The sequence below is a fragment of the Rhinoderma darwinii genome, chromosome 5 (assembly GCF_050947455.1).
Source record: "Rhinoderma darwinii isolate aRhiDar2 chromosome 5, aRhiDar2.hap1, whole genome shotgun sequence".
Classification (NCBI taxonomy): Eukaryota; Metazoa; Chordata; class Amphibia; order Anura; family Rhinodermatidae; genus Rhinoderma; species Rhinoderma darwinii.
This window is the reverse complement of record NC_134691.1, coordinates 177,193,794-177,206,468: the sequence shown is the minus strand read 5'-3', so window position 1 is coordinate 177,206,468 and position 12,675 is coordinate 177,193,794. Positions and strand designations below refer to the sequence as shown.

The following is a 12,675-nucleotide window of genomic DNA, read 5'->3' as shown; positions in this document are numbered from 1 at the left end:
AAAATGGAAGACATACAAAATGACTGTCAATCGACATCGATCTGGGGCTCCATGCAAAATCTCACCTCGTGGGGTATCCTTGACCCTGAAGAAGGTGAGAGCTCAGCCGAAAACTACACGGGGGGTAATTGTTAATGATCTCAAGGCAGCTGGGACCACAGTCACCAAGAAAACCATTGGTAACACATTACGCCGTAATGGATTAAAATCCTGCAGTGCCCGCAAGGTCCCCCTGCTCAAGAAGGCACATGTACAGGCCTGTCTGAAGTTTGCAAATGAACATCTGGATGATTCTGAGAGTGATTGGGAGAAGGTGCTGTGGTCAGATGAGACTAAAATTGAGCTTTTTGGCATTAACTCAACTCGCCGTTTTTGGAGGAAGAGAAATGCTGCCTATGACCCAAACAACACCGTCCCCACTGTCAAGCATGGAGGTGGAAACATTATGTTTTGGGGGTGTTTCTCTGCTAAGGGCACAGGACTACTTCACCGCATCAATGGGACAATGGATGGAGCCATGTACCGTCAAATCCTGAGTGACAATCTCCTTCCCTCCACCAGGACATTAAAAATGGCTCGTGGCTGGGTCTTCCAGCACGACACTTACCCGAAACATACAGCCAAGGCAACAAAGGAGTGGCTCAAAAAGAAGCACATTAAGGTCATGGAGTGACCTAGCCAGTCTCCAGACCTTAATCCCATCGAAAACTTATGGAGGGAGCTGAAGATCCGAGTTGCCAAGCGACAGCCTCGAAATCTTAATGATTTACAGATGATCTGCAAAGAGGAGTGGGCCAAAATTCCATCTAACATGTGTGCAAACCTCATCATCAACTACTAAAAATGTCTGACTGCTGTGCTTGCCAACAAGGGTTTTGCCACCAAGTATTAAGTCTTGTTTGCCAAAGGGATCAAATACTTATTTCTCTGTGCACAATGCAAATAAATATATATAATTTTGACGATGTGATTTTTTTTTTTTTTATATAATCTATCTCTCACTGGTAAAATTAACCTAGCCTAAAAATTCTAGACTGTTCATGTCTTTGACAGTGGGCAAACTTACAAAATCAGCAAGGGATCAAATACTTATTTCCTTCACTGTATATCCAGTGACTCACAGGTGATGTTTTCTCTGATTAGAGTCGTTAATTTTCCTTTTTTTTCTCCATCCGGCCTAGACCACTGTGATGACTCATTCCAGCCACGACCCATCTCTGCAGAATTTGACACACAGACATGTTGGAATCTCGTCTTTCCAGCACCTTCCCACTTATACCCTATCATCTAAACAAACTCATAATCCACAGTGCCCCAGATGGTAATAATGATCCCTTAGTGCTCGACACAATAAAAGTGCCCCATCAGTAACCGTGCCCCCAAACAGTAATAATTCCCCCTTTGTGCCCCCTGTAAATAGTGCCACACACACAGTTCCCTGTAAATAGTATATACATAGTGCCACACAGCCCCCTCCCATTGTAGATAGTGCCACACAGCCCCCCATTGTACATAGCACCCCACAGCGCCCTTGTAGATAGAGCCACGCAGCCCCCCTTGTAAATAGTTCCACACAGCCCCCTGGGACTTAGTGTAACACAGCCATCTCCCCCTGTAGATAGGGCCACACAGCCCCCATATTACATAGCGCCACACAGCCATCTCTTCCTGTAGATAATGCCAAAGAGCCCCTCCTTGTAGATAGCGCTACGCACAGCCCCCCCTTGTACATAGTGCCACACAGCCCCCAGAGTGTAGAGTGGTAGCGGTAGTCTACTGCTATTCCTCTCAGCTCGGCCTGACAACTCACTCACATTTAGAAGCAGGAGGGTGGATCGAGCCAAGTGAATGACGTGGTCACGCGGTGGCGGTCTGAGTGAGGTCAGTGCCGGCCCGGGAGTGGACCGGTCCAGTCACCTGACCTGAGTCAGCTGATGTAATGTCCGTGGCTGCGGGCTGTCAGCTCCAATCCCCTCCTGACAGCCATAGCCACGAGTCGGCAAGCGCTGGCCCCAGCCTCCTCCTCAGGAGACGCCAGTGCTCGCTTCCACTCACCTCAGCTGGATCCCGTAGGGTGCGTGCCCACGCTCATCCCCGCTCTTAAAGGGGCAGCACGCGTACCGGACTTTTGATGAACTTTGACCCGTGAGTACCCTGGACTATAAGAGGGGTCCAGCCCCCTGCTTCTATGTCTGAGTGTTGTTGATGTTTCCTAGTTTGTCTATGTGATGGCCTCCTAGTGTGTTTCCTGTTTACTTTTCCAGTTCCTGCTCCTTGCATTCCATACCATCCTGGTCGAGAACTGTGCTGTGCCAAAGTCGTGTCGTGCTGTATTCCACGTCTGACCTGACGTCTACCTGCTGCCTAGTCCTAGCTGAGCCTGCCCTGCTGCTGTCTGAGCTGCCACAGACACCTATATGAAACTATAGACATTCACCTGCGCCCTGTTGGCCAGCTGCCTTACCGCCAAGGCGGTACGGCAAAGTGGGTTCACAGACCCTTCATGACACCTGATCTCACGTCACTGACTCAGGTCAGGTGACTGGACTGGTCCACTCCCGGCACCGATGTACATTGTGGCGGATATGCAGTGCAACATTTTGGGAGAATGAGAAGAAATCCCGGACACTACGGAGGGCAGGAAAAAAAAAGACAATTTTTTGCGGACTGTCCGTAAATCTATGGACGGTTGGCAACCCTGACCCAAATCCTTCTCAACAAGTGACTCTCCCAGTATAGCTTCCTCTAGGACATATGATGCATGCAAAATGTTGGTACCCAGATGCATAACTTTACATTTATCTACATTAAACCTCATTTGCCAAGTGGATGCCCAAACACTCAGTGTGTCCAAATCATTTTGTAATTTACGAACATTTTCTATAGACTGAACATTACTACATAGCTTGGTGTCATCTGCAAAAATAAAAACTGTGTTATTAATCTCATCCTCTATAATAAATAAGTTGAATAATAGTGGTCCCAGAACTGAACTCTGGGGTACACCACTTATTACCAGTGAACATTTAGAGTAGGAATTATTAACCACAACCAATTACAAACTATACTTTCTAAACCTATAGACCTTAATTTACCCATTAGACGTCTATGAAGGACAGTGTCAAATGCCTTTGCAAAGTCCAAAAACACTATATCCACAGCGGCCGCTCTGTCTAGGCTTCTGCTCACCTCTTCATAAAAACAAATCAGGTTGGTTTGACAACTTCTGTCCTTAGTAAAACCGTGCTGGCTGTCACTTATAATACTATTTTCTGTCACATACTCCTTGTCACGATCTGTGGGTATGTGGACCCACTGGGCCGTACCGCCATAGTGGTATAGCAGCTGGCCAAACATGGTACAAAGTCCATGTCTATTGTTCGAATATAGGTACCTGTGGCAATTCAGACAGTAGCGATGGTTTAGGTTTGGATGGAACTCTGGCAGCAGGCAGACAACAAGTGCAGAGAAACACAGTGGGTGTAGTAGGCGACACAACACGACTCCAACTCAGTATAGCACAGGAACACAGTAGCATGAGAAACAGGATACAGGTAGCAGGAATGGGAACACTGGAACTGGAAAACACTCAAGGAACCATTTGCAAGACAGACACGGGTAGATACAAACATGCTCAGGCAATGCAGGGAGGGGCAGAGCCCTTCCTATAGTCCAGGGTGATCTGGGAGCAATCAGTTCAATCTCACACTTGTGTGTTCTCTGGCTCCTTAAGGCTGGACTGAGCTCGTGAGTGCACCCTAGTGGTCACTGCAGAACAGGACGGCCGCATATGCAGACATCTCTGGAGAGAAGGGCGTCAACAGGATGGGAGGACTTCGTGGACAGTGATCACGGATGTTACACTCCTGTATATAGTCCCTCAATAGCCCCTCAAACATTTTTCCCCATGATGGATGTTAAGCTTACTGGTCTATTTAGCCCTTTTTTTAAATAGGCACCACATTTGCCCTGCGCCATTCCCTTGGCACTATACCAGTCACTAGAGAATCTCTAAATATTATGAAGAGGGGGACAGAAATAACTGAAATAAGTTCTTTAAGAACTCTTGGGTGCAATCCATCTGGTCCCGGGGCCTTGTGCACATTTATTTAATTTAATTTAGATTGGACCATATCTATATTCAGCCAATTCAGTATATCAACTGATATATTAACAGCACTGGCACCAGCTACATCAGCTGCTCTTTGTTCTGTTGTATATACAAAGCTAAAGAACCCATTTAGTAACTTTGCCTTCTCTTGGTCTCCCAAGACCAACTTCCCATTACCACTATTTAGCGGTCCTACATGTTGAGACTTTGGCTTTTTTGCATTTATATACTTGAATAATTGTTTGGGATTTGTTTTGCTATCCTTGGCCACCTGTCTTTCATTTTGTATTTTTGCTGATTTTATTACTTTTTTACAGATTTTTTTAAACTCTTTGTTATGTACAAAGGATAAAGCTTTACCCTCAGATTTGTGTTTTTCAAATGCCCTTTTTTGTCATTTATTTCCCTTTTTACAGAAGGTGTAAGCCATGTGGGATTTAATTTTAGTTGCTTATACTTGTTACCTGTATTTTTTGTTTCCAAAAACATCACATAAAAATGTTTTATTTTTGTTACATTCAATTATATTTTAGGTTTGTATCATTGTGAGGGGGCCCAATGTCAAACTTTAATTGTGTTTGTGTTTCTACATCACCAAGGTGCATCAATACTTTTAAGATAATACTGTCCTGCTGATGATTTACATGTTCGTCATTTTGCCTTAGAAGGTTAACAAATTCTATTCTCAAGCATGCTCTTCAGTTTATTGTCAGTCTTTCCTTATGGAAGTTATTATAGATATTTTACTCTCTAGTACTTAGCTACTGTACTTTCACTCCATAGGCTTTAGATTTGACAATATTGTTGACATTATATAGTTTGAACATGGTCCTGCCAGTATTCCAGCTTCTCAGTGCTCATCCACTATTGCTCGTATGTTTACTGAACTCTGCATACGACTGATCATTGGATACTTTGCATACATCGGACTATGGCTTATCCACACTGCTGCTACTGTAATACGCTGCATATTTTCTGCAGTGAATCTGTTGCGAAAAATCTGCAGTGCTTACGCTGTATGTGTTTGTACCCTCAAAGCAAGGCTTATTTGTAAGTGCCAATGGAACAAAATAGTCTATTAAATGTCATCACAAACAATTTAGCTTGTATTACAATAAATACAATTTTCCATTCAGCAATTAAATCTCGAAATTCTATATTATGATGTCAATATACACATGTTTTTAAAATATTGAAAATAATTCTTGCGGACATAACCGATGAGGTAAAAGAATAATCAAAGATTAGTTCATTGTGAGTGTTAGAACCTTCACTTTAGAAAGGGGAATAGTCGCGATCTCTGAGTACTGATATTTCATCAAGAACAGATGAAGAGACATTTCAACATCTTGCTGTGCTGTTTACCTTCACTCCACATGTCCCGTACGCTTTAAGAAGTCAAGCAACATCTTTTTAACAGCTATTGTCGAAGAAAGTTTCACATCGTTTTGATACATTTGGACCCTTTGAAACTTCATGTCTTAATTGTAATCTAAAACAAAGATTTGGCTTGGCAAGTATGACAGCCAAATGACAAACGCTGGCTGTGTATTTTGAGATTACTAAGGCAGATTTTAGAGTTTAGCAGTTTTTTTTTTTAATGAGAACAGAAGCTAGGCAATATTGGCAAGGGGGTAGAAGCCCCTCAGGCTGCAGAGAGGATGATCAGATGAGCCAACAAATGATACACAATTTGTGCCTTGCATTGAGTTTTTCGTAAAAAAAAGAAATGTAAAAGCTTTGTTTCTATATGAGAATTATGTACAATATTTTCACAGTATAGCTCCCACTCAGACACCAGAGGGCTGCCATGCAAGAACAGTATATGGGTTCCTTCCTCTCTAATCATAGAGCTTCCCCCTTATCATAGGGTATTCCCCTAATGTTGCTCTAACAATACACCAGTAATTGTAAGCTATGAAGTTCATTAGCCCAGTCCCCAATCTATCAGACAGTAGCATTCTACTAGCAGCTTTAAAAATGGCAGAGGGCCCCCTCAACTCCTGGCCCATTGTTCAAATGCATAGATTGCACATGTGGTATGTCACACTGGATGATGAAAAATAAAAGGTAAAAAATATTTCAGACCAAATCCTTTTATCCTGTTTACACACTCTGACACTCTCTGTTTATAGCTTATACTATGTCTAATAATGAATTGTCACTGATATGCACTATTAGTCGCTCTGAAAGTCTCTAACTAATTAGTTAATTTCCCGCAAACACAAATTACAATGACATTTTTACAAATATGAATAGTTATGCAATATAGTTACAAATAAATTCACTGTGACACACACACACACAACTATATATAAAGAGCACACATAGATTTATTTAGAGATGATGATGTTCCCCCTTCCCTGCTGCCTCATGCTCACAGACCTATTGGCACGTTGTGTACTGCTGGATGGTGCCTCCATGGGGCACTGTATTCTGTATGTTTTTTTTTAAAACATAATGTACTGTCATATTTATATAACATTATATTACTGTCTGTGCATGTAAAATACACAGACATCTTTATTAGGTCCAGGGCTGTGAGTATTTCTTAGTCAGCTCTGGGTATCGCTTTGTCTGGGCTTGCACAGGCAGGACAATAAGAGTCTGTGATCAGTGATAAAAAGCCAATATTGGAATTTTCTCTGATCCTGGCCATGTGTGTGTGTGTGTGTGTGTGTGTGTGTGTGTGTGTGTGTGTGTGTGTGTGTGTGTGTGAATGTACAGCATCCCCACAATTATGTACATGTATATTATTCTGTAGGAAGGGGTAAAAGAAAATTGTTGCAAAAACGACACTTAATATTACTGTGTACAAATATATTTTTTATACTCCAAGACTGTTCCAGATTTATATATACAGGAAAGTAGAGAACTGAATAGATTTTCAAACATTCTTCCAGAATATATATCTTACCTTACTAGGCTATTAGAACTGTCAGGATCATGAGCTGTTACCATTCCCACATTGGTTCCTATTTCTGCGTTCTCATAAACATCCATCTCATAAAAAGGCTTTGTAAACACTGGTGCTTCATCTACATCCCCAACAATGACTTTTAACATAGTGGTATCTCTGAAAGGTCCCAAGTGAGAAAATCTTGAATCCAGATGAGTATTTACTCCTTCAATGTTCAGTGAATATAATTTCTTTTTTTCATAATTTAATGGCTGAAAAAAAGAGATTCACAAATGTTACACATAGTAAATAACATATGGAATTTTAATGCAGCCCAGAAATTACTTAGAGAAGATCATAAACATGACAATATACATGTTTTTAGTTTAAACAACCATATAGGGGAACAATATTGAGAATTCTACTTTGACTACATGCACACGACCGTGTTTTTGTGTTTTCAATTCATCCGCAAAATGTGAATGAATTGCGGACCCATTCATTTCTATAGGCCCATGCACACGACCATCATTTCCACGGTCCGTGAATCTATCTATCTATCTATCTATCTATCTATCTATCTATCTATCTATCTATCTATCTATCTATCTATCTATCTATCGAAACAAAAAAATGTTAACCGCAGTCAGTTCATAAAGATGAGGGTGCAAGCCCACCAGGGACACGACCAAAGTCACCCAAAATGTATATTCCAAGAAACAGGCAGCACTCCAGAGATGTAGCAAAAATAGAAAGATGTGCTTTATTCTATCAGTTAAAACAGCAACGTTTCAGCTCTACCATAGAAAGACTCTATAGTAGAGCCAAAACTTTGCTGTTTTGACTGATGAAATAAAGCACATTTTTTATTTTTGCTACATCTCTGGAGTGCTGCCTGTTTCTTGGAATAAATATCTATCTATCTATCTATCTATCTATCTATCTATCTATCTATCTATCTATCTATCTATCTATCTGTCTATCTATCTATTATCTATCTATCTATCTATCTATCTATCTATCTATCTATCTATCTATCTATCTATCTATCTATCTATCTTTCTATCTATCACAATATAAAAATGTGAATGAATTGCGGACCCATTTATTTCTATAGGCCCATGCACACGACCATAATTTCCATGGTCCGTGAATCTATCTATCTATCTATCTATCTATCTATCTATCTATCTATCTATCTATCTATCTAGCTAAAGATTCCACCGCCCCAGCAGCACTAGCTTGAATAACAGGTGGGTGCACGCCTTAGGAACCCGATCCTTGGTTCCAAAGTTTCCAATATATCCAAAAATAGACAGCACTAGAATGCACATTCTCCTATATACAAGACACCTCTGACTTCTTGAATAAATTAAAACTAGTTGAGATACAACAAGGCCAGAACATTATATTAGCATCCTTCGATATCACAAGTTTATATACATCCATAGAACATCACAGAGGCCTACAACTCACTGCTAAATATCTTTCAGAATCAAAATTTTCAATAGAAGCGAAACAATTTTTCTTAGATCTGTTAGAAATCATATTGACAGATAATAACTTTCTTTTCAGAGATGACTACTTCATACAAATTCAGGGAACAGCCATGGGGTCGAATGTGGCCCCAACATATGCTAATATGTATATGCGACATCTGGAGGAGACATTCGTCTATATGTTCCACCACTTCAGTCAGGTACTGAGGTGGTGGAGATACATAGACGACGTCTTCCTCATTTGGTTGGGCAGCGGCAGAGAACTGCAGCTGTTCCTTTCATTTCTCAATGCAATTGATCCTACTGTAAAGTTCACTCTCATAAGCTCTGATTTATCCATACAGTTCCTGGATGTGCAGGTCAATTACCACAATGGAGTCTTGACCACAGAACTGTATGTTAAACCAACTGAAAAGAGTACTTTACTGACATACAATAGTAATCATCCAAGGTCGATGGTCAAAAGCCTCGAGTAAGCCAATACATACGGGCAAAGAGAATTATTAGCACAGAAGATAAAATAGAAGAGACACTTTTGCTCATGGAAAATAAGTTCAGGCACAGAGGCTATCCAGTTTCTTCTCTTAAACAACATAGAGAAACGGTAAATAAGATCAGTAGAGATACATTGTTGACTGCTAAAAATCTTAAAACCTGCCCGCATACCATCAGTCACTACATATGCAGAACATAGCCAGTCTATAAATAAGATCATTCTTAAACACTGACTAATGTTACAAAACTGTCTACCACACATTTCCGAGATCTACAGAGCTCCTCTGTTCTCATACCAAAGATCACCAAACTTACGAGATAGATTGGTAAACTCAGACATGGGCACGAGTAGAAAAGATAAACAGACTTATTTCACAAAGAAAAATACTGGTTGCTACCCCTGCTTGAATTGCATCAATTGCTCTTTGATGCAGAAAGGATCAAAATTTACACACCCAATTACCAAACGCGCTTATGAGATATGATTCTATCTGAACTGTATCTCAGATCACGTTGTATATGTCTTGGAATGTTCATGTCACCTCTTATATGTAGGAGAGACCTCACTTGAATTCACAATAAGATTGAATCAGCACAGATATAGCATCTGCAAGAAACGTCTGGACCTTCCAGTGACCAAACACTACACGGAGGCAGGACACTCAGAGCAGAGAAGGAACTATCATTTTATCTGGTAGATCATGTCCCCATGCCACGCAGAGGGGGCAATAAAATCGAATTGTTAAAATACAGGGAACTGCAGTGGATCCAGAGGCTACATACGTTAAAACCACATGGATTAAATGTTGATTTTATCACACATGGAATCTATTAGGACCTAACCTGCCCTCAGGTCAGGGTAGGCTGATATACGTTCTCCGTGTATTCAATTTAGTGTACAATTATAATTGTCATAACATCAATATTATCTCTTTCAGATAACTTCATCATTAGCCTAACAAGTTCTACCCATGTACACTTTGGACCTGTTGTTTTGGTGTGTTATATATATCTAAACTGCCAACATCTCCATCGATATTTAAATATATACATACTTATTATGTCTATGTACCTTATCCTAATGGGATGATATTACAAAAAAATATATATTTTTGCTCATCACAAAAATATCATGAGATACATAAATTAAGCCTCTATTCACACTGATGCGGTTCTTGTGCGTTTTTTTACCTCCATTTTTTTCACTTCATTTTTTTATTAATTTTTATTTCATATCCCATACATATATGACACATATGGTGCAATACTTCCATACAATTGACTATACCATCATACTGAGATAGATGCACTATAGTATGACAATATGTGATCTATGTTTAGATTATATTATAAAAAGACTACATAATCTCAAAATCTCAGAATTGATCTAAAAACTCGTTCTAGAATGTATATAACAACTGATAATAGTGGTTTGCATAATCATTCTCCCGATTAAACCACGATATGATGCTTAAATGGACATACATAAATGCGAAAAATGCTTTAATCAAGCGATAATCGCATTACCTTTACCAAGATGACCGACAGTGTCTACAGACGGCGAGTGCGCATGCGCGGACATATGAGACGTCACAGACATGCTCAGTTGAATCTTCAGGACACCGGAAGTCTACACACATGAGGAAACGGATCCAGAGTGTAACATGGTAAAGTTTTTAATTATTGACACATGTAAATGTTTAACAATGTATACACCAATCAAGCACTTTATGCACTTTAGCTATGTATGAAGAAATGTTTTTAATCACGAAAGTGTAAACCAATCACTGTTGAAATGATACATATTTTGTAACAAAATGTCAATGTAACAAATCTATTACTATTTGGATGTTTGTATTAATCACATGTTAATGGGACAATGTGTCTGGTCCCCATATAAACCATTGCTGTGTGCACTATCAGTATGCTTGAAAAAGGCTCATTATATAGGGCCGAAACATCGCACAAGGGTGAATAGAAAACCCATTTTTCACGTTTGAATTGGAGTGCTGTCTATTTCTGTATCTATCTATCTATCTATCTATCTATCTATCTATCTATCTATCTATCTATCTATCTATCTATCTACTATATATTATCTATCTAGTAAAAAAAAGTATGCTTAGTTGTGTGTTCACAAGCCTTAGGACCTCAGACTCCAGTCCCACAACATATAGCATGCTTGAGAAAGGCCCATGTGGGCTGAAATGTTGCACTGGCGTATGAGTGAATAAACCTTTTTCACTGAATTGGAACCTGTGTTGTGCTGCCTATTCGTTTGGAAATATCTATCTATCTATCTATCTATCTATCTATCTATCTATCTATCTATCTATCTATCTATCTATCTATCTATCTATCTATCTATCTATCTATCTATCTATCTATCATCTATCTCAGAGGTGGACACAGACATCAGAGAGCCCCTGTGCTAGAACAGTATGGGCCCCTTGATCTGTAATACTTTATCATAGAGCATTCACCTTGTTTCTCTAACAATACACCAGTGATTATGAGCTATAGACAGTAGGAAGCTGCTTGCTTACCCATTGGGCCTCTGTGCAGCTGCATAGGTTGAACCAATGGTATGCCCGCTACTGATCTTACTATCTATTTATCCATCTCATATCTATTTATCTAATCAAGAAACAAAAAAATGGAAGAAAAATATAAAACAAAAATTGGAAGGAACAAGAAAAAAATCTATCTATCTATCTGTCTATTTTGGAAGAAATCCCACAGCACTCCAATAAAGCAATAAGATGTGGTTTATTCAGTCAACACAATGATGCTATCATTGTGTTGACTGAATAAACCACATCTTATTGCTTTATTGGAGTGCTGTGGGATTTCGTCCAAAATATTCTAGAATCTTCGGATCGGGATTACCTGCTTGCACCCGCTACCATTTTGGATTTTGACTTTGAGTGCTGCTAGTTTCTGCTTGTCTGTCTGTCTATCTATCTATCTATCTATCTATCTATCTATCTATCTATCTATCTATCTATCTGTCTGTCTGTCTGTCTGTCTGTCAGCCTATCTGTCTGTCTGTCTGTCTGTCTGTTTGTCTGTCTATCTATCTATCTATTTATCTCATCAAGGTATCAACAAAAAATAGAAGACAAATATAAATATAAAATAAATCTTAGATTTCATGTTAAACTATATATGATCAGTAATAGTTTGCTAGAAGTCTAAAGATTTGGCATTACAAACAAAAATTCATGTGGCTAAAATAACCTAGTAATTCTGTTCAAATGAGAAAAAAAAGCAGTCCAGGCTTTATTCAGATAATCCAGATAGAACAATAGATTATGGTGAGTACATAGATGTAATAAAATTTCTATACAGGTACAGAGAAAACAAATGTTTCCCAAGCGTGTACTTCTTAGTCCTATTGAAATTTCCCAAGCGTTTTCAGGCTCGTAACAGCAACATGTTTCATTGTGTTGTACTACAAAGAAGCAGGATGAACAAACAACAGTGGCAGATTTAATAGGTTAAACCAGGGTTATTTGGTGCTGTACTGTTCCATAAAATGTCTATTCAGCAATAGTAAAATAAATATGCATTTATTGACTGATGATTTGTCCCCAACCTTGGGAATTTCATTATGTTCCTATTTTACTTATATGCTCCTATTTGCTGGAGCCACAAAATTGTTGTCTATG

The 12,675-nt window shown here is 39.4% G+C and overlaps 1 protein-coding gene across 1 annotated transcript in view; it reads right to left on the bottom strand.

The window, feature by feature from the left end:
• Positions 1-12,675, bottom strand: part of CDH18 (cadherin 18) — a 523,245-nt gene that overhangs the window by 84,006 nt on the left and 426,564 nt on the right. Inside the window, exon 7 of the mRNA XM_075826752.1 lies at positions 7,029-7,282. Coding sequence (XP_075682867.1) covers positions 7,029-7,282 — 254 coding nt within the window. The remainder of the gene's footprint in view (positions 1-7,028; positions 7,283-12,675) is intronic.